Source organism: Lepisosteus oculatus, chromosome 10, assembly GCF_040954835.1.
Source record: "Lepisosteus oculatus isolate fLepOcu1 chromosome 10, fLepOcu1.hap2, whole genome shotgun sequence".
NCBI lineage: Eukaryota > Metazoa > Chordata > Actinopteri > Semionotiformes > Lepisosteidae > Lepisosteus > Lepisosteus oculatus.
The window spans coordinates 4745310-4768920 of record NC_090705.1 but is presented as its reverse complement, the minus strand read 5'-3'; the positions used below and the strand labels follow the sequence as shown (position 1 = coordinate 4768920).

At 37.3% G+C, this 23611-nt stretch overlaps 1 protein-coding gene across 3 annotated transcripts in view; it reads left to right on the top strand.

Moving 5' to 3' along the window:
- Positions 1–23611, top strand: part of vps50 (VPS50 EARP/GARPII complex subunit) — a 131035-nt gene that overhangs the window by 85692 nt on the left and 21732 nt on the right. The window contains exons 18-23 of one of the 3 annotated variants that reach the window (XM_069194766.1): positions 391–567; positions 1923–2041; positions 3596–3702; positions 8161–8282; positions 9829–9900; positions 10702–10782. In XM_069194766.1, coding sequence (XP_069050867.1) covers positions 391–567; positions 1923–2041; positions 3596–3702; positions 8161–8282; positions 9829–9900; positions 10702–10782 — 678 coding nt within the window. The remainder of the gene's footprint in view (positions 1–390; positions 568–1922; positions 2042–3595; positions 3703–8160; positions 8283–9828; positions 9901–10701; positions 10783–23611) is intronic. The other 2 variants (XM_069194767.1, XM_069194768.1) reach the window with 2 other exon arrangements.

The window sequence follows — 23611 nt, the reverse complement described above, 5'->3', positions numbered from 1 at the left end:
TATTTTCTTTCCATCATTTGACTTTTTCCATTGGTTTCTTTGGCATTATAAGATCTGGACACGCTTTTGGTCAAATTCAAACAACAGCATTTTAACATCTTTCAAAATATCCAATGTTTTTTTTTTTGCTCCATACACAATTCATAACTATAATATTTGTATCTAATCCATTCTGAAAGGCTAAAGTGGAAAAATGGTGTCAGAATATTTAGTACGCCTGTTATGTTTTTGTTATTACAGTTATAGATTGCCATGGAGGTGAGTCTACAAACACCTGTATTCCAGATGTGATATATGGGTCACAACTCATAATATGATTCATTTTAGAAAAAAAATATTATTGTAAAAGATAATTCTTCCATGCTTGCTTGTCTCGCATGTTGCTCTTAGGAATTCAAATTTCTGGGACAGTCGAGATCTCCTTCAGTGTCGCCCAGCAAACAGGCCAGCACTCCCTGTGCCACAGAACTGTCCCTGTTTGAACAGTACCACAATGGGGGAAACCCATTTGAGATGCAGATAGACAACAAAGACGATGAAACTGAAGATGTCCTGGCTTCTAATGGGGTATGGCAAGCTCTACTTGTATATGTTGCTGGCTGGAAAGTGGGCTTTCGTGTTTGTACAGGAAGGCCTTTCAAGTCATGGCAGTGCATCTGCTACATGTGACTGTCTGGAATTATTCATGGAACAAAGCGTGTTATATTTCACTGCACATCATTCATGTGCAATAAAAGGTTCATCAGCTTTTTATAAGCTTTAGGGAAAATCATGTCTCAGAGTCGATCCACTTTTTCGTATTGAGGAAACAAGGAAGTGTTGAGTGTGTTCTTTATGACACGTTTTCCTTAGTAAAGTAATTGGTTCATTGGTGGGTCAACAGGGACACTACACTGGAAATGCAGAAACACCCCGAGGTTCAATATTACGTTCTACTGTACATTAATACATACCTGCCTGTGAAAGCTTCATTTTCAAAATCTTTTTGCACACATTAGTTTTTAAAAGCTTTGTTACTTATTGAGCAGAAAGTTATTTTTGGTGTTATTCAGCTGGTCAGTAGGTTAAACAAATATCAATTTATTTTTGGTGTTCCCCCAGCACACACCATTAGTCATGCAGTGAATTATTGAGCACATGCAATTGTAAATACAAGATTTAATTAAGTCAGACCCTATGATTTACAGAAGTGAAATTGTTTATTATCACCACAACTATTAGTTTAGTGTCATAACTTTTTTTTTACCAAATGGTTAGCTGGAGTTAATATGCAGATTTTCTTATCCTTGAATTTAACATTAATTGTAGTAATGTAAGTATAGAATAATTAATGATTAATTTTCCCCTAAAAAAATGTTAATAGATTACCATTGCAAAATGGTAGGAGACTATGTATACAGTATATAGAAATATAAACCATGCTAAAAATGACATACACTGCCTGTGTTAAGCTCTGATAATTTTTACATTTATATGATCTAAGAATTCAATTTTTAATTTACATTTGTATTTCAAATTCCTTTTTGGTATACCTGTCAGAGTTTTACTTCTTTCATGTGATGTGTTTATAATAACAACTTAGATTTCACGAAGAATGTTATTTGATTTAGAGCTGGCATTTGCTTGTAACCCAGCCTCATATCTGTAACTAACTTTCTTCTCTACACAAATACTGTTCAATAAGCTGGCATATACTGTTTGAGGGTGAAGCATTTCTCTCAGGGAGCAACGGTCACGCCAGTTTGTTATTCAGCACTTCCTGAATATATGGATCTTTTTCTGAAGTGCAGACTGTTACCCGGTAATGAAAGGGATTGTTTGGATTCATTAAACTTGAAAGAAAGACCATAGCAGGTTACTTGTCCTTTTAAGACAGACGTCAGTAGCAGACCTGAGGCTTATTTTAATGACTGTGTCCCCAGTATGAATCTGATGAACTGGAGAAGGGTGTCTGCCAGGATTACGACAGTGACAGTGATGTGCCTGAAGAGCTCAAGAGGGACTATGTGGATGAGCAGACAGGAGACATTCCTGTGAAAAGGTACAAATAAGTTCACTCTGCTGGGTTTTTTTTAGTTTGTGTTCTCTGGGGGATCAAAACAGAAAAAATACATCTTTCTGTCTTATTTTTTTGACTGTAGCTCTCTGTAGAATCTCCTTCATTAATTTTAGATTAGAAGAACACTCATCCCTAAACACTCACTGGCAGTCAAAATTGTAAGGGCTCTTGGGCATTCTTACTGAAATACAGCTATGGAAGCTGGCGGATGTGTTTCATTTAAACAAAACTTCATTGAACTTTACTCAAATAAATGTAGCCAAGGGCATGTTTTTCTATTATTTTATGTCATACACGAAAATGCCCCTCTTGGTAGACAGTCATAACTGGGCACACACATTTAGCAGTTTTCGCAACATATCTGTTGCTGACCATTCAGTCAAAATTGTCTCTTGGAGCATTTTTGTGCTTATTTACTATCCCCTGTGCAATTTACTATCCCCTGTGCTATCAGGATATTTATGCAGCAATTTATTAAGGTCTTATTAAGGAACGTGAATTTATTCACGTTCAGGGTACTGGAAAGGTCAGAGTGTTAGTTTGAGCACCTTAGCCACTGTGTCACCGTCATGCTGATTCTACAAGATCAAGTTCATAGGAGGGGGAGAAATATAGAAACAACATAGTGTATCTGATTGATCTGTATTAATTTCCTCACATCTTTCTGAAACTTTGAGCTGATCAATAGTAATATTCAGAGTTATTAGTGAGGTGTTCGTTCCGATTTACAAAAGAACGTGCTCTGCATGTCTACTACTATTTATACAAAAGGAAGAAAAAAACACACACATACATTTTAGTTGAGAGGAACAGCCCTTTGTGGTCTTCAAAAAATATATACAATCCAGATGAAATCCACTGAAAAATAATAGTTTAACTTTTTTTGCCTGCAAAACAAAGAAGAGAAGGGAGGCTTCAAAACTGTTCCTGTGCACAGGGTTTAATTGAAAGAAATAAATGCAGTATCTCAGAAACTTAAGATGGAAGATTTCTCAGGCTTGCAAGTTACCTATTATGGCACTGTTATATACTTCAGTGCAATAGACATCGTGCTGTTGTGTGAAATTAATTTAAAACATTTCCATTGTAAATCCAGAAGGGAGTAACGTTCTGTAACTGTGGGTCTAAATGACCACACTGCTGCATCATTGCTTTATCCAATGACACAAAACACTCTTGCCTTCTCAAGCTTTTGAATTTCTTTTACATCCCTTTTATTTCACAAACTCGATGGCATGAATATCTTTAGGTTTTTTCGTCTAATCATCTTGTAATAGGTTTACAACTGACTGGGTTTTTGTATTTTTGATTCTTTCTATGGGTCATTGTTCTGACTGATGTGTGCTTAAAAATTGAAAAACTTAAGGAAGTGAAAGGCTTGGTAATAATGAAAGAGTTGAATTGAACTTGGCTAATGCTCATGGTTTTTTGCCCTGTGCCTTTGACTGTTAAACCAGCTCATGGATTGTCTGCTAGTGAGGTGTCACTGGCCTTGTCTTTGCCCTACTCTAATTATGTTTCTGCTCTTATAATTAGTATGTCTCGAGATACCCTAAAGAGCAGGAAGAAGTCAGACTACAGCCTTAATAAGGTGAATGTACCCATCTTGACGAACACTACCTTGAATGTAATCAGGCTTGTTGGTGAGTAACAGAGTTCTGAAATTCAAGGAAAAGGTGTCGAAAGTGACTGAGCATCAGACACAAGGTCTTTATCAATCAATTAACAAAATAATTGTTTTTTTTTTTAAATGAGAATTAATTTTCATGATATCCTGCTTTAAATACTTTTGTTCAGGTACAGTAAATGATATAGGTTAAACACAAGTGGGAATGAAATTCCAAGTGTAATTTACATTTTTCCCCTTGATATTGCTTTTGAGTCGAGATTAATTTATGTTTTTGTAAAGACATATTCAAAAAGACACCGGCCTCATCCTAGAGGACTAAAAGTCAGTGGAATAAACCGAATATTTAAAGTGCATCACTTCCGATATTCTGAATTTACAGTTATTGCTTCCTCTTTAATATGTCAGTAAAATTGTACACCAGGGTGTTATTCATTGTCTATTTATGATGCATTCTTTCAAAAGACCGGGTCATTTCCATTTTGAAAAGTTTAATACCTTTTATGTTAATCAATGACATTTTTCACTCTTCTTTTAATGTAGTTCTTTTATATTTGTCACTATTATCTAGGAAGTGATGTAACACTATACGCATGATACAGTGTATTCTGCCAATATGAATTTGGGTCGTAGATGTCAAGCACGCTGCATCTTACAGCCGTTGACAACAGTGTGATGAATGGGACATGCATGCTTTTCAGCATAGTTCTTACCCCGTGATATTTACTTCTTTTATTAAGATTAATAGAATTTATATCAGAATAAATGACATAATTAATATAGGTGGTCATGCATTACCCGTTTCAAATTTGTTTGTGATTCTTCATAGCTTAAAAACTTTTATAAGTATTTTTTCTTTTTCTTTAAGACAAGATCACACCTCTTTGCTTGATGTATAATCTTTTGCATTTCCCAAGTAAAGGGAGATATACTGTATAGTGATTATCTCCATAATACACCCTAGTCTGGCTGGTAGAATAATGCATGTGAACTACAACTACAATGTGTTTAAAATTACACTATATACAGTATCTTGCAATAGTGTAAACTGTGCTCACAGAAACTTCAGTATTTTGGTGCCTTTCTCCTGATGTGTGCTTTTCAAAAACCTTATCACTGATGTGCTTGGAAGGTCTGAATTGTCTGACATTTTCTGAAATGTGTCATGACTGCCAGCTTTAAAGCCTCTGAATGTGAAAATGTGACTGAATAATATTGGAAGGGACTGTGTGAAAAGTGTATTTGTCGTGATTTGACTGAATTCAATTGAATTGCAATCTGTTCTCATTTTGATCGTTTTGCACAATACTATGCATGTTCGATAAAGATGGAGATCATTTGGGAAGACCTTTTGTATATTGTTTCAGAAATACTGTACATTCTGCAGTTTCTCCAATTAGAACTAAAGACTAAAATATTAGTCATATTTATTAGCTTTTTATTGGAGATGGTACATAACCCCAAATTAAGCTTGCCAAGATAGTCACTTGACCCAGGGGTTTCAACTAATGTAGACTTTCTCATATCAGTTTGGACAAATCACATACAGTTATGAGAACGAACAGTCTGAAAGAGAGATGTTCCTCTTTTTAAAAATGGTATTAGTGAGTGAATACAGACACGATTTTTGCTTTATTTTTGTTTAAGAGCATGGCGTCTGTAGTGTTAGAAAGACAAAACTGTTTAAAACATATTTGAATGAATTCCTTTAAAATGTTAAATATATCTTTTCCATGTTTGAGGAACTCAGATTCATCCTAGAAGGTGAATTAAGTCTGTGTGGACTGCTGAATTTGTTGATTTGAATGTCTCATTTAGTTTATATAGCATTACCTACAGATCAGGATGCCTGCTAATTGTAATGCCCCTGTCTCTAAGTTACAAAATCAGGTAGTTTCATTTTGCAATTCATTATTTAATTGCATAAAAATAAAGGTTGCATCTTGCACCTGCGGTGCAGTAAATCGTTAGTTTGTGACCAAGATCATAAATTCTAATACTGAAGATCATCGCATCACTTTCAATCACTTCTTATTCAAATCAGGGTCATGGTTAAAAGCATGAGGTGCAAGACGGGATACCCCTGGACAAGATGCTGGTCCATTGCGGAGCGCACACAGACATGCACACACACTCACACCAGGGCCAGTTTTGCAGATGTCAATTAACCTACTAGTATGTGGGAGGAAACTGGAGCACCTGGAGGAAACCCATGCAAACACACGGAGAACATACAGACTCCACACAGAAGCACCTCAAGTCCAGAATTGAACCCAGGGCCTCAAGATACATGATTGCTTTTGAAATATAATGTTGAAATATTATTTCTCAAAACAAAAACAACTTTTTGTTCTGATGCTGCAATGCAAAGGTTTTGTGTTTATCAAGAAATATTTTTACAGTGGACTGTGCCTCAGTAGAAGTTATGTACAGTATATTGGTCACACACAGAGCATTTGAGCTTAGGCACATTGCCAGAAGACATTTGTGCGTGGGAGAATTTTTATAGCACAGACTACAATTTTAGGATTTAATTACAGTGACAACAAGTTGATATGTTGACCAAGTACTGTAGGTAATGATATTTTACATAATATCTTAGAGTTTAGTTGAGGCCCTTAAAAACATAAGAACACTAGACTGTAACGATTGCTAATGAGAGGAGGCCATGTGACTCATCTAGGACATTTAGTTGCTTAGTAGCGTATTGATCTAAGGGTCTCAGGAAATCGATTTAAACGTGGCTAGGCTGTCGGTTTAAGACACCTATTCTATCACCATCTGTGTAAAATTACACTGTAATATATTACACTATTTGTTATATATTTAACCAAATGAATTAGTACGTAGCACTGTTTCAAGCGAAGAGCACAAAAACGTTTTTGTAGTTCCACCAAAGTGTCGGACTGACTGCGTGCACCAGATTAAAAGAATGGTGACTATTTGAGTTAAGCGTGCATAAAGAAATTTTTTTCCATACTTTTATAAGGTTAGATTTACATTTTACCCCTCTTTACACAAAATAAACCTAACGCATCTGATTAAATTGCGCTGCAGCTTGCAGACTGGAGCTCAAAAAATCCTTTGATTCAGCAAAGTATAACCTGGATTGATTTCCCAGTCATCAATCTTAATAAGATGTGCAGAAGTTAATTTCATTTTCCACTGCACATCCTGGTTTGTATTACATTCCACTCAATTTGGTTATCCACTACACAATGCATACGCTATAAATATCTTATGATCATTGGCATAAATACTTTTCCTAAGAGTATTTTCAAATATTTCAAAAAGAAACTTAATATATACTTTGCCAGAAAGTAAATTAGCCGCTTAATTCTACCACTATAAGCAAAATTTAAAGTGTTTTAAATGCTTTATGTACTGTATTTAAACAGGTTGAGAGTTTTCAACAGAAATGCATTTTTCTTCATTTTCAGCAAGTATTATTTTCCTTCTTAAGGTTTTCGACTGGTGCATAAAAACCGCTTTAGAAAAAAGAATATTAAATTATTAAGCACACAATGAGTTCTACACCTTTAAAGCATAAAACATAAAGAAACAAATAGATAATATGAAAATAATGAAAAGGTTGGCTAAGTCTCCAGATTCTTTGCTGTGGCAAACCTTAATTAATCTCCAGTCACTTCTTAGATCTCTCTCTGAACTGCACTGTCAGGCAAGGAGCTAACTAGTTAAGGTTAGGGATGCCGCTGTGAGGACATAAGGTGACTTTTCAAGTTACAGACTTTGGCTTATTCAGATGGGAGACAATTTCAATGGGTCAACAATATCCCAGTCAGTCCAAAAACTGGCTTGATTGGAACTTAGAAGGAAAAAAGCCTCAAAACCAGCAAGGGGATGACAACAAATCAACTTATTGATACTGCAGACGTAGTAAAAGGGTTTTTGATCAGACAAGACAGCATTTTGGTTTAAATGCGGAGTTACATCTGAAACAAACCTAACCCAGTGCATCACACAGTCAGCACCATCCCTACTGTCAAGCGTGCTGGTGGCAGCATTATGTTATAGCTCTGCTTCTCATCAGCAGGGACTCGGAGTCTTGTCCAGACTATTGGGAGCATAGATGGAGCAAAATACAGGGATCATTTGGAAAATCCTGCTTTAGACCTTAAACAGGGAAAACTTTTTTCACCTTCCGACATGGCAGGGACCCAAACCGCAGGGTCAAACCTACGCTGAAGTAACTTAAGGATAAGAAAGGGAATGACCTCGAGTCTTAAGAGACTTAGGGATCTAACTGCTTTTTGAAATTGAATGTGCATTTAAAACTGAGAACCAGAGTCACTTTGTCTGCAAAGGGTGGTGGGAGTGTGGAACAAGCTCCTCAGCCATGTTGGCTAGATGGAAGAAATGGTCTCTTGTTTGTAACCTTTCTTATGTTCTAATCCTTTTCAAGAAGTCACTCTTCACAAGGTGATCTCTCTGTTCTTATATTTTACTTCTGCAGGGAAGTACATGCAGATGATGAACATCCTGAAGCCCATAGCCTTTGATGTAATCCACTGCATGTCTCAGTTATTTGACTATTATTTGTATGCAGTCTACACATTTTTTGGCCGTAACGATATGGTAAGTGAAATTCTTCAATCCTTGAGTTTGACAAATACACGATTAGCGTTTTATAATCAAGCTGACATTTTAAATGCTTTTCTAAACTTCATACCACACTGTGGTACAGTACTGTATGTATGTACTGTATAACTGTGTGCATGAATACATAGTTTACTTATATAACTATCTCAAAACCTGCACATTTCAGGCAGAGGCAGCTCTGTGGTTTATGCTGGGTTGTAAGTGGGTTTCGGCAATAGATTGTAGACCCTGCAGTGCAATTAGTTAGTGGGCATGTAATTTTACTGACATGTTTCCAAAATTCCTAAGGGACATAAAGTGCAAAATCACCAAGAAATATTAAAAAAAAACCTTCTCTCTACAAGCAAGTTTATAATAGACCGTAGAGAGCCAGTAATGAACTATGTCAAATTGATTTCAGTGCTAAAGAAACTATAATATAATTGCTTGAAGCTGTGCTCATTATCCCACAGTGGAAGGATCAGTGATGAGACAGCTTTGTTGTGTTTGTCGGTTTGACTGACTTTAGCACTTCAGTAGCTTAACAGGAACTGTCTGAAAAGTATTGGTTAGGCACACTATATTTGAATGTAATCCAATAAAGTTTATAATTTTAATGCTTCGTTTCAAGTGTTTTTTTTTATGTGGGCTTGTATGTGCAAGCCCACATTAGCCTTGAAATTAGCCAGTGAAATTAGCCTTTGTTATACAACTAAATGTGTTAATTTAGGAACACTTTATTTCTTTATAAGTTTAAACCTTAAAGACTTATGCTTCCTTGAAGAATAAGCCCTCAGTTTCCCCTGGAGGAAGAACATCATAAAATTGTGAGGTTATATGAAACTAATTTGCTTAAGAAACTGCTTATAGAAAAATATAGTTTACATTATACTGTATAATGCTATGATAATGTCATTACTTTTATACTGAAGCTACACCAGTGTGTAAGGTATACAAACTGCAGAATGAAGAAGTAACTTTCTGGATATGTTTCAGTAAAGTCTGGACAATGAAATAGATTCCCTGTGTTTACCACTGGGAAAATACTTAACCTAACCCAAGAGACAATTAAGAACAAATTAAGCTTTAGTTGTCATAAGTAATGGATGTTCTTACTTGAAACAGACAAGTCAACAATGCAGTGAATTAGCAGACGTTTTGTTTTTATTGTCCCCAAGATGATCATTTACGTCTACCATACTTAGAGAGATTGATTTTGTTTGCTAAATGTGCATGGCAGATCTTTTCTCCATCTTTTTCAGCTTAGTAAATTTGCAAATAACCTTCAAGGAATTTTTGCAAAGCCTCTCATTTCCTGGCTCATCACTTATTGCCTATATCTAACCAGAATGTGAAAAAGAAGGGTGGGGAGGCTGTGCATGGAGACTGGACTTTTTTGATAAATGTGTATTTGTATAGTCTAGGTATGCAGGGTATTTCTGCTCGCCGTAAAGTGTTTGATTTTTCAGGATACTGATTTTGTAGTCTTTTTTCTCTGTTTCTTTTTCTTGCTCCTTTTTTGTTTTTCTTTTGTGTTTCAAAGCAAATACCTAGTTCGTCTGTGTCTGTTCCTGGCAAGGAGCAGAGCATTGCTAAGCAGGCACCGGTCTGCTGGGTAAGACACTGGGGTTTGCCCTCTTAGTCTTAGCTAGAGGAGGAGTGGTAACTTGTCAGATACTGTTTGCTGTGTATATTCATGCTGAGGTTTCCTTAGCCCAGCGTTCCATCCTTTTATTATCCTTTTATCCTTTTTCTTGCCTGCTTTAGCCCTCCAGTAGTATTTCCAGCTCATTTAGAAGAAGTGAGGTGTGAAACTTATTTCCATTTGTCTATAGAACCAGCTCTTTTTTTCTGTAGGATCCTAGTGATAGGTTTGGAGATGAGTAATATCAAAAGTATCTCTGTGTGTAAAAAAACAGATTTTTTATATTACATTATTTGAAAAAAAAGTGTTTTTCAACCATGAAAATGCTTAATTTTTACTTAACCTCAGTCTAAACTCAGGTTGCGCTTTAACAGTGGTTGCTACTCTATACTCTATTTGTTTTATTGGGATATGTTACATTTATTCTTACAGATATATACACATACTCATAAGAAATGAGTTGGTAAGCAGCCATTGATGTATGTACTGTATAGTTGCCTAAAACTGTTTGATATTTTGCGTACATACAGCACAGTAGTTTTGAAACAATCTTTCAAGTTTACCAAATGTACTATTTCTGAAAAGAATTACAGGGCAGGATTCATCTACAGTACATGTCTGACAATTACTGTTCATAAATTTGGAAAGAGATCCAAACCATACTAAATTTCCCAGTGAAGCTTTATTGTTTTTTATTCTAACAATCATAACTACAGAAAAAAGAAGTGTCATTAGCAATTATAAACGGAATAAAATTTTATTTTTCTGCAGTATGAGTCATCCGGACTTGGTCTGATCAGCAGCAGATTACGGACTACTCTCAACAGAATACAGGAGAGTCTTATTGACTTGGTAAGGACGATTTTTTAATGTCTAGAGAAAGCCTGATAGAATCTCTTAATTTCCCCGCGAATTTCCCAGTGAAATTCGCTGGGAAATGGCTTGAAGCAATGACTTGAACTAGTATTTTGATTTATCAGTCCTTCTGTAGGGTTGTTATTTAACAGTTTGGTATGAGAGATTGGAAATAAAAGGACAGATAGCAGTAGATAGACCCTGATCTTAAATAAACAGTTTGTCAGGCAACCAATTAAAGACCTACAGAATCCAGTGTCACACTCTGCTTTGTTAATGCTTCACTTGACTGGTTTCCTAACACACAGCCCAATCTTTTCTCTGCGATGGGTGTTAAATTTCGGATTGGATTCTGGGCCATCAGCAGTTTCAAACCCTGAAACTGAGTTATGTTAGGCTGTGGAAGAAAATTAATCAATATCTTTGACAAGCTAAGGTTTTTTTTTTTTCATTTCTAGTACACAGACTTTGTATGAGCTAAAGGTTTTCTGTATTGTGTTCTGTGGCTTACTTATATCTCATAACTTCTCCTGTAATGAAAAACATAAAAGTTCTAGCCGATAATCTGTGATTTGTAGCAAGATTGCTTCTTTCTTAGTTTTTCATTCTTGAAAATTATAAGCTTCAGTACACATAATCGAATGAAGCAGTCATTCATGTGTTGCCTTGTCTATTGTATATTGTAATATACTGTACAATATTTGAATATTTCAAAGAAAAAGCTATAAAAAAATTCTAAATGAAGACATACCTTGGAAAAAAGGTTGGTTTAGATTTCATTGTGCTTGGCATTGTACGTACTATATTGCATTGACATAATTATTTTTATCTGTTTGACTTTGGTATATATTTGTGAAAGCTGAAAATAAAATGCATTTTCTGTTTTCTAATAAATTTTTGGGTCAAACTGAAGCCTCCTTGATGGTTCATGTTATTCCCCACCCTGTGCCTGTTGCCTTCTGGGATAGGCTCCTGCTCCCCTATGACCCAAAATGGATGAAGCTGTTAGAAAATGGGTGGATGATATGGTATTTGTATTTTAGGAATTTGACAGGGCTTCCCTATTTGCATAAATCAAATATTGCCATATATTCCTGCACACATCTGCTTAAGTACTCCTATGTATCTCTTGCAGGTAATCCGTCCCTAGATTTAAGTTACTTCTTTCATCCTGGATCTTAGTTTATCCCTCGGATGCCTGACTGTCGTGAGTTCTGGTGACCGTGGGGGACAGTTCTTTGCTTCCTTGTTCTCTGCAACCAGTCTTTACATACTGTTTGGATATGGGGTTAAGATGTTTCCTGGTAATGTGGGAACAAGGTCTTCCTCAGATTTGAATTCTCGGGTCCTATATAGAACATCCATGTGCGCTTGTCTTGCATTTAGTATACAGTTTCCAATACCTGTAAGAGCTATAAACCTCTAAACGGTCGTGCTCTGCTGCCTTGATCCACACTGGGCTATAGAGTGCTTGTGATGGTACCCATGCTACCATTTTCTCTATGAGCTAAATATTCCATTTGGAACAGGTGGCAGGGTGGGCCAGCAGGGCCGCCTCACAGCGCTGGGACCCTGGAGGTCAGTTTTGGACCTGGGCCGCTGTTCGTGTGGAGTGTGTGTGTTCTCCGCCTCCTTCACGTGCGTGGGTTTCTTCCGGCCTCTCCAGTCTCCTCCCGCAGTCCAGCGGCCCCGGTGTGAGCGTACGCGTGTCCGTCTGTCTGTCTGTCTGCCCTGCGAGGCAGAGGCGCCCTGTTCAGCGTGGATGCTGCCCTGTGCCCGCTGCTTTCCGAGACAGGCTCTGGCTCCCTCGCCACCCAATTTGCCTACTTTTGCACTGGTATCTTCGTGTCATGAGCATAATTTCGATATATCTGGCACAATATCTGTTTGTCGATATCCCTGCTGTTCAGATTTGCTTAATTCTTTTTTGTGGGGTGAGGTTACCCTTGTAATAAAGCATGTCCTGTCTTATATTTTTGTTTTGTTCCTTTTTTATTCAGCCTTAATGGAAAGAGGTTAGTAGTAGCACACGGTCAGCTTCTGAGTATTATTTGCTCAAGCTTGATTAATACCTGCTCAAAATGAGTTGATACCGTGTTCCGTTACACTGTTGTCTGATTCGTTCCTTGGGACTGTCTAACATTTTTCGCATCATGCCTGTATTTGATAATATGTTTTTCAGCGTGTGCATTTTCACAGTTCAGTAAGTCTTATAAATGTAGTGTGGGCTAAATCGATAATGATAGATGATGATAATGTAATGAGGTTTTTTTTTTCCTTTGAGGGATTTAAATCCCGACAACAACTCGAAGAAGATATGGGGTAGAATAATTGTTACAGACTGTAATTATTTTATTCCATATGCAAATAATGTCATAGCTGGGGAGGGTTTTGTTTCAGCGCTGAAAGGCCTATGGATTCTTAGCGTGCAGTAATTGAATAGGCTATTTAAGATGAGGAGCTGGACCTGGAGGCCTGTTTTGTCCCGTCCTCTCAATCCTTGTGTGTAGTTCTCACAGTAACCCTGCCTCAGATACAGTACAGCTAGGAGATATGTGGAACCACGCAGCAGCTTGAATTAAACCCTGGGAGTTCTAGGAAGGTACTGACAAAAGAGGAGATGTCAGTTCAATCCCAGGCTGCAGAGATTACAGTGAGTGTGCTGCCCGAGAGTCAGTTCTATATTATGCTACATTTAATTAGGAAACGATAAGAGTTGAAATATAACAGAGAACAGCTGGGTGACTGTAACAGCTTCTCCCTTTGATGCCTTTTATTCATATTCAGAAAGACTTTTGAAAATGAACGTCCTTAATTAACTTTGGATTGGTAGCGCAGCTAAAATGTCTATATTCCATGCAGAACAGGAAAATGTAGCCTATCTAAAATCAGCGTGACAAATGAAAACGGTGCCAGTGCTGTGCCAGGCAAATGAATAATTTTCCTTTGTCACTGTTTTTTGATTATTAATTGAATCCCTGCTCTGTGAATGTCGTTTCTCAGCTTTGTGTACTGTCCTGGCCAAACTGTTGCACCAGGGGGAGGTTTCAATCATAAATGCACATGATAAATGTGGTATTGTGTGGTGACGGATAGAGTAATTTCCTCAGGATCTGTTAAGGCAGTGGAAAGCTCTGGAAAATGGGGAGGTAAGCTAATTTACTGTATATAATATTTAAAGTAGAAAAATCGGTAAAAAAAAAGAGTTTTTTTTTCTCTTTTTAACCATTACTTGCAGTTCAGTGTAACCATCCAGGTTTGCTGGCAGGATATTATTTGAAACTGAAACTCTGCACCCATTTTTATTCTTCTCTTGATTATCATCGTGATTATTACTACAAGAGTCTTTCTAATTACTTCTTTGCTCTCCATGGAATTCTGTCTTGTGTGCTGCAGATCACAAAAAGTGGACAGCCACTACAAAGGCTGAGATGAAAGTGTCTGGCTTTAAGGTGAATTGCTGAACTGTACAGCAAAACACAGAAACACGTGTACTGGCTGGAGAGGATAAGCCTCTGGGGATTCATAGAGCTCCACAGCTCTACTTTGACTTCATACTTATCTGCAAATGATATGATTTTTCAAGGGATTTGACTCGCCTGATATTAAGTTCTTAAAATATTATTGCCTGAAGTGAAAGCACTGTAGATGGCTATTTAGCTTTTCTCCTTTGAATTTAATTAAAAGCAATAAAAAAACCTTTAACTTTACTCGTTCTTTTTATACCGTGAGGCTATTTTTGTAGACTCATAATAAATCATTCATTATTCAGGATACCACATCTTTTCTCTCTGTATATTTTCTCTCGTGAAGACGATGTGATGAAAGGCTTTCTAAATTCTTTTTTCTGAGCCCTTAAATGCCTCTCTAAAATATGCATAAGGTGTGGGATGGAGAGCATCTAGATGGAGCATCTAGATGGAGAGAATCTAATAATTTATTCGTTTATCATGTCTCATGGAGTCCTGTATTTTGTTCAAAATCCAAAAGATGTTTCACAAGGTAAAAGGGTACTTTAGTTACTTTGCAGTAACTCTATTCAACATTACCTTAATGTTTTAGAAGCCAGCAGCAAGCCCATGGTGTAGCTCAGATTACAGGGTTATCTAGTGCCACACACTGGACTAACTTTTCTTAATAACATCCTATAGGAAGAGGCTTAGTCCCACTTGCACAGCACAGTCCGGTTCATATTGTTTGACCAGCCCTGTCTGGTCTATCTGGATCCTGCTCTGCAGAATAAAATCAACCTTATCTGTTGTTTCAATAAGAAGACAAGCATGGGTCAGCAGAACCTAAATACTGCTGTTGTAGCCCCTTTAAAATAGTTATTTTTTAACCAAAAAAATAGAAAAATAGTTTCCATATTGAAGTCACAGATCTTAAAAACATAACTGCAGCTACAAATTATAGAGAGGTAAAAGGGGAAATAGTATCCTAACAATTGTGTGCTGACAGGAATTTATGTAGTAAAACAATTGCAAGATTTATTAGTATATAGTGAGCCTTCCTGCCCAGCCAGTGAGTAATAATTTGAGCTTCATCAAATGCTTGTTCACTGGAGTTCGCAAAGCCATGCAGTTCAACCTGCCAAATATTCTCTTTAGCCCTGCGAGCACTGAGCTCATCACTCTTCTCCTGTGGCTCTACAGTCACACAGCTGGGCTTCTGAAAGCAGAACGATGGCTCACCTTCAGCAATCCGCAGTGCGTCTTCAGATTGTGCACCTTCACACAGTTTTGTATTTCCTAGTGGACAGACAGATATACACTATGGTGTGCAGATTTCTTAGAAATCCTCAAGATTTATTATGGGTTTTGCTTATATAAGAAAAATGCATCACAACAGAAATCAAATATAAATTTTACATGGTCATCTTAGGTTGTGACTGCTCTGCATATAATCATCTTGGAATATGAAATTATATAAGATCACCTTCCCAGATTTAATTGGATGGACGGAAATACTGCTGTACGTATGACGCACACTAAAACACCAAAAAGTGTCATTTGGTGTGTAGGCCTGTATTTCTTTTTCCAGCTTATGAATTTAATTGCATATATTCAAGGCCTGTTAAGGTCAAAATTAGACGTACATTATGACAACTCATTTTAACAGTAGAGGATAGAGTGTGGAGCTGCATCAGCTAGTGAGCTGGAAAGGAGAAAGAAGAAAAAACAAAATGTTTCAGCTGGATTGATATCTTCATCCCTTCTTTGTCTCCACTGTCAAAATGTTCTTTTTTTTCAGTTATAGGGATTTTTTTGTTTACGCTCCATGTCGTTTCCCCTCACTGTCGGGCTGAATGAAATGAGCATTTTTAGTCTGAGGCAGAGAAGACTACAATAAGAACCTGATGCAAGTATCCAGATCCTCAAAGGCACTGACAGTGTCATCCCGTAGGATTTCTTCAGCAGGAACAGTGAAGCACGAACCAGGGGGCACGCAGAAACTATATGGAGTGCAGTTAAAACCGGGAAAAGGAGGCACGTCTGTACCCAAAGTGTTGTGGGAGTGTAGAACTACCCAGCCATGTCATTGAAGCAGGCGCCCTGATTTCTTTCGTGTAATGGCTGAATGCGATCAATTAACTGCTAATTATCAAATGGGTTAGATGGGCTGAGTGGCCTATTCTAGTGTGTTACCTTTCTTATGTCTTTATGGACGTATGTGACATGATAACAGTTAAAGATGCACTACATCTGAGTACATTCGGGACATCCTTTATTAATGCTTATGATAGTGGAATAATGATTTATAACACAATAATTTGGAGCAGGAAATGTTCTTCAGGTGATGTCAGACTGAATAGGTTTGTTCTACGATAGTTCTGCTGGGTCTTCTGTCGGGCGCCATCCACAGAACAGAGTGAGATCACTCAAACAGAAGAGCCTTCTTGATATGGAAAATATTTTTCCTAATCTTTGCCTGAAGCCACTAAAATCAAATATTTGTTTAATGAGTTCAGAGTACGGTAATGAGAGTTGCACTGAATCTGTTGTGGTATCATTTTGTGGATACAGGGGAAAACAACTGCTAGAAAATGCCGTTCTTAAGGTTTCTGTTTCCCCGAAGTAAAACATAACTTACTAGAAACAAACCTAAATGCATTTCCGGAAGTTAAGCACAGTGTCTCTGTATACTATATTCTGGTATTTTATGTACCAATTTGTTTCTAATCATTTTATGCATTTCCATGCCTTATAATTAAAAAAAAAGATTACCCACCTTTTTACTGTTTTATTTTTTGCTATTTTATTAAAGGCAGCACAGTGGCTCAGTGTTTAGCGTTGCTGCCTCACTGCTCTGGAGCCCTGGGACCTGGGGTGGTGTCTGCATGACGTTTGGGTCTTGTGTGCCATCCAGGGTGTATCCTGCCTTGCGCCTGTTGCTCTGGCCCCGCAGTGACTCTGTGTTTGCACGATGTGGTTATAAAATGGATGGATGGAATATTTTATTAAATGTTAGTGAACTCCAGAACACTTGATAATCATTTTATTGTAACCCTACTCTGTTGCCTGGCTGTTTGTTCAGTAGTCAGAAGTATAAAGCTATTGCTAATGATCCCAGGAACACTTTTATGATTTTTTAATACAATATTGGTAGAAAAAAGTGGAATGCAGTTGCGTTTAATTTATTGTCGAAGGTATGATGGCGTAAGTCCATTGCACTGTTCTGCCCAAAGCAAATGCTAATGTTAATTATTTTAATGTTAATTCTTTATTCTAATAAGAAAACTAATTTGGAACATTTAGAAGGGATGACCGAATGTGTTATAGAATATACATGACAGTAATTTTCTTCTAACTCAGCAGCCTGGGTCAAGATAGATATTCTGAGAAAGAAATGTACTGTAGGTGTGACTTACACAAGAAGACCACATAATTGTTCATCAGATTAGATGCTTAAAATGCTGAAACAGAATTTTTGTGAGGACAGGGTGTGACATTCTGAGTGGATGTCATTTCTAGCTCTTCAGGTGAGAAAATATAGAATCACATTAAGTATATGATTACTATTTTATGGAATAAAGCATACTATATTGCTGAAAAATAAAGCATACTATATTGCTTGCCCCCTGGGTATTTACTGTATGTGCTTTCTGTACTGTGCTTGTAACCGATATTAAAGTCCTGTGCCAGTAAACACTGCGGATCTACAGTACACTCGAACATTTCAAGTTTGTGGTTACGAAAATGAGTGTCTTTTATATCTGCTCGCACATCTGATAGCTGAAGAACAAGTTTTCCCGCACAGGAAAGTCAAAAGGAAGACAAACACGGAGTGCTGACTGTTGCGCTTTGAAGCCACAACGAAGGGGGCTCATCATTGTGCTTTTTCCTTCTACTTCTCAGCATGGAGTTGACCTCTGCTTTGCTCCTTTAGCAGCCAGTTCACGCTGACACAACAACACTCCGTTGTGCGTTGGTCCATATAGTATCCTAGATACAGTATTTGTATTTCCAGGACAAAAATCAGCTGTGCTGCAATGTGAATAAAGTATTGCTTTTATTTTTACTATACAGTATGCTATCATTGGGTGTAATTGTTAACTCATGGCTGCAGAATATTAAAAGGATTAAAGCTTCCATAAATGGTCTAGTGGTTGGGGTGTCCCTGAGAAGCTTTCAAGATGGAGGGAGGGAAATCCTCGGTAGAGTATTCTGTATGTTTTCAGCTTGTGGGGTGCAGCTTGAGTGTAGGTTGGGGGAGATTGTACACAACGTTTCTGCTCTCTGTGCGGGAAAGGGAGAAGGAGTCAATACTCTGTTCTCAGTGAGGGGGTGGGGGTTCGCAGAAAACAAGTGACTGCTCCGAGCACAGTGATTCTACAGAACTGAGAGAGAGATCTTCATAGGCCCTTGTTTACAGCCCAGAAAACAAAACGGTGGAAAAAATATTTCAAATTATACACGCTCAAAACACTGAATGGATGAATTAGCCCTCAGTATTGGAAAACAGTCAAACGTTTGTCTAGTAGAGAAAGTACATAGCAGCCTCCTACCTGAACCACATCTACAAAATCCACCTCGCAAAACAGTTGAAATGTGAATAGTTCAAAACCGAAAGAATGCCTAGTGAAGAAAAGCTTGTACCTTGTATATACGTGTAATTCTTTCCTGTATATACAGTAAGAACTACAGTAACTCCCTTCAGATAGAATGGTGATGAACAAAATGCTTGCTGTTTTCTACAGGGAGTATAGTTGTTATTTAATTTACTTAACTGAAGGGGAAGTGAAATGCAGTCTACATCAATCAGAAGATGTAGGAATATTCAGTTTCAGCTTAAAATAATGAAGTATTTATTGTGGTGCTATGCATACTGCTGCTGCTTCAGGTGAATAGCAGTTGTCCTTTCCACCTTTTGTTCATGGTTAGACTACTCGTGAGTTATTTTTAGAAAGAACAAAAAGTCAAAAGTTGTGGGGATTTAATTTTCTTCAGCATATATCCTGTGCAAGGTTTCCGAACCTGACTGATAAATATTTAATGCTATTTTTAGATGGCGGGTCATTTCTAGATGACAGGGACAAAAATGTCAGTGAAGGAGGGTAAACCATGTCAGTTACGTTTTTTACATATTTTAAAATGTTTTAAATCATTCATATGCAGTGCTGAAAAGGCTTTCTTAGTCTTTTTACCCGGCCTGTTGAGCACTGCAGTGCACAGACGTCTATGTACAGTACCCTACAGAAGTCATCAAGCTGACTAAATTGATTCAGAGAATAAGCTATTTAACCTCTAGCAATAATATGCATTTCCTAGTAATGAGTGAAAATCATAGGCAGGGGAAATGAAGAGTTTATTCATGAACAAGTTATTTTTTAAGAATGAGGGGCCCTGCTTTATTATTTGTTAGACAGTATATACGCAGAAAGAATCTTTTAGGTTTATGTTAAAAAAGTTCACTTATTCATGCAATGATGTGCCAAGGAGGTGGTTGGGACAGGGTACATCATGAGCTGTAAATAAAAAAAAGCATCAACATTGTTTAAAAAGATTTAAAAAAAAGATGTATACACGTTTCTTTTTCTGGTGGAAGACACTGAAATGCTCTAATGTTTTGTTTTTCCTCTCACTGTTTTGAGACAACACTCTGTCTATAATGAGGTATACTTTTTACATTCTGCATTCTTACATTTCATCGAGATTTGAAGGGAAGGAGTGTTGGGTTGTTTTTGCTTACTGTGTGCACAGGAGACATCAGATTTTTTTTGGACTATTCTGTAAATGTCTACTTGTTTAGATCATTAACAGAACACTGGATTAGGAAGCATTTAGATCATCTCATTTATTCTTTTCACATTCTGACTATCTGAGAATAGAAGTGTGCAGACAGGTTTTTCTGATTCATCACTGTCAGCAAGCCTGCTCACATTGACTTTGTGCATAATTTGAAGCCTGTTTCAACAGTTCGGTCTGCAGTTTTCAATGTGCTTGTTTTAGCACTTCTGAATCACCCTGCAGTGTGTTTCTTATATCACATCGAAGTGACAAATCTATGGAACGGATGTGTAGACAGTAGGAAACAATAAGGAAAAAAAATATGGAGCACCAATTGAAACCTATTGCCTGCAACTGCAACAAATCCACAAATTCATTTTCAGAAAAACGCACAAGTCATAGCAGGTGCACTGACATTTTATTGAACTGACATGATGTAGAAAAATTCAGCATGCTGATTATCACTTGTCACCAACAGAGTTGATCCGCAGGGTGTCTACTGTGAAAGTCACAGGCTGGTGATGTGTATTGCCACTGTTGGAAGCAGTATAAGATGTACATCTATAGTTCGTGCTTCACACCAAGTTGCGGATGTTTGTGGTAATCTGCCCCATACCTCTAGCTCGGACAAACGTTTTTGTGTTCACGTGACTGTGGCTTCTATACTTGAGATGCCACATGTCATCCCAGAGTATTCCATAGATGTTCAGTGGGGCTTGGTTCAATGTACATTGTAATGTACTGTACATCCCCCATATGACAAGAAAGCCGTTGTTACACAAGCAGTGTGTGTTGTCCAGCTGGAATCTTGTCGTGTGATGGTAAGCAGATGTAGCACCAAGTGAGGCACCAGGACAGGCCAGTGTGGTGCTGTGCTGACAAGTTAGTCTTTACTGACTAGAGGCTTCAGCCCAGATCATTACTCTTGGATCCCCCCAACAACTGGTTTGTTATTCACAAAAACTGCGTTCTGCACCTCTGCAGTACATTGTCTCATCGTTGTCCCAGTGATTTACAGAAAACCTTGACCGATCGCCAAAGCGGACTTGGCCTCACTGCTGGCCAGTTCCTCTGGCCACTACACACGATACATACAGATGGCACAAAGTCAAAGATACAGTATAGCATATAGATTGCCTTCTGTTTTTCTTTCATGATATTTGCCAGCTTTGACATTCAACGGGTTAAATCACATCAGCTGTGCCTAATCAACTGTCTTACTACTGAGAGGATTTATTGCCCATGTAGCAATCATAATCTTAATACCCAACATTTGTATATTTTATTTTTCTAAAAACATCCATCCATAAATAGTGATGAGTTTGTTTTCATGCTCAGTAAATATAAATTTGACATTTGGATGTGATACATCAGTTTATCCAGTATAACAGGATGAAATCCAGTTGAAATAAGACTGACCAAAAAATCTAATTGCAAATAAGATAAATGTTTTCCCAAGGACATTTTAAGTACTCCAGTACTTCAGTCATAGGTGATTGGACATTACATTAACGTCAGTCACAAGCTATGATTTATATCACGTATGTGTGTCGCCATACTGTTGCTGAAGTATTTTTCTAATTATATCATATGTGTGAACAATGATGGTGTTCTGTCCTCACAGATTACATTATTTGTCTGTTCTTACAGTATGTGCGAAGATTTAGGCTTCTTTATTGGAGGAATTGTTTATTGTTTCTCATTCTTTTCACCTGTCTGTTACTGAAAAATAAACATACTGTACGTGTTTTGTAATGGTGTTAATTCTTTTAGCTATCTCTAAATCAGAGTTCTCTGGTCCTTTTATGCAAAAACAGAGGTGTTTTCAGCTATTTTTATTATGCTTCAAATGCTATTTTTAGACTTTTTTGTAAATGAAGTGAGATGAAGTGGAAATTTACCTGAATGATTTTTACATGATTAATGCGTGTTTCTGGTGTCTGGTCAGAGAAGCGTTTGTGGGCAGGTGTGTACATATCAATCACATTTAACATTGGGTCTAGTAGGAAAGAGGTTAATTCATACTCAGGCATAGCCTGCTCAATAATTAGTTTGTAAATTATGCACCTTTATTCCTTTTAACACATTTCTGAACGAGCAGCATTTATTTAGCAAATTACAAAACTAATATATCTGTCGTATTCTAATTGGTCCTGTTTTTGTGACTTTGAGCTCATCACAGGCGGGTCTGCTTATCCCTCTTGTAAATGAGAAATGCTCCTTTCAGTGAAGATTTGAATTACAGTGTTATATTGGATCTGTATGCGGTTGTATTTGTATGTAGTTTTTCTGGCTGCCAATTATTTTGTGGCAAGATAGGTTAAGGCAAATATGTAAATATGCTGAGTGTTTCTTTTATAAATGAAGTGCGGTGGAAGTTTCTTTATTAAGGTCCAAGAGCTGTACTTTTAAAAGTGATTCTGTGACTGGTTTAATCTTATAAATAAATATGTTGCTCATGTAATCTTCCGTAGTGCATCCCGTCCGTGTCACTTTTTTTATGTCATCTAAGGGCTGATACACCCGGTGACGTGCTTATTATTGTTGAGGCTTTAGGTATGCACCTGTTTGACAAAGGGGAAAATAGTATGCTATTGTGTAATGTAATAGGTATGAATTACTAACAGATATGTCAATTGCAAATCTTGTGATGTTACAAAATGTATTTGTAATTAACTTTTTTTTCTGAGCCCAGAACATGTTAATCATGCAAACCTGCCTTTATCAATGAGCCGTTTGCCACTTGGTTCTGAACTGAATCAGATTTAAACCCAACACTGTTGCCATCCAGAATTCGTTGCTTAACAGTAAAGACAGCCAGGCGTGACTGTCGGAATATGTTGGCTGGAAGCATCATGCTGTCCTTGTTATTCTTAGGAGAAGAGCTGAAACACTGAGTGTTTATTGTAATGACATGGCACTACAGTAATCCTTTGGACAGCTGGAAACAGAACACAGGCAGATTGTTGAGTGAGGCTAGAATTTATTTTCAGTGAAAAATGTTGAAAAAAGAGTCACTGCTGTAAGCCTGTGTTCATTCATTATGGTGCCTCAAACGCACTGTTGTTTCTTGGACCTGATTGGATAGCATAGAAAGAAACGTTTTTTTCTAAATCAACATTGGAATACAAACTAGAGAAAACAAATGGACATGAACAGGAAGTGCCTGTAAAGTGCTTGAGAACAGGAGCATTTCTGTTTTACACAAAGGGTGGTAGGAGTTTGGAACAGGCTCCTTCTTTGCCATGTTGTCAAAGCCAACAAGATCACTTCTGTCAAGAAATGGCTAGATGAGATCCTCAGGTCAATTAATAAACAATGGAGCATGGTGAACTGAATGGCCTTCTCTCATTTGTGAGTTTTCTTAAGCTCATACCAGGCTTCTTTTCATAGCTTTTCAAATGTTTAATTGAATTGTTTGAACCTTAGAAGCCATTATCAGAAATAAAATGGATTCTTGCATATACAGTACAGTATCCTCCAGGATTTTTCATGCTTCTACACAGAAAGGCATAAAATGTCATTTAACATGTTTAGGAAAAAGTAATAGGTTTATTCCATGCTGAAAAGAGAAGAAAGAAAAGCCAACGTTTCGGCTG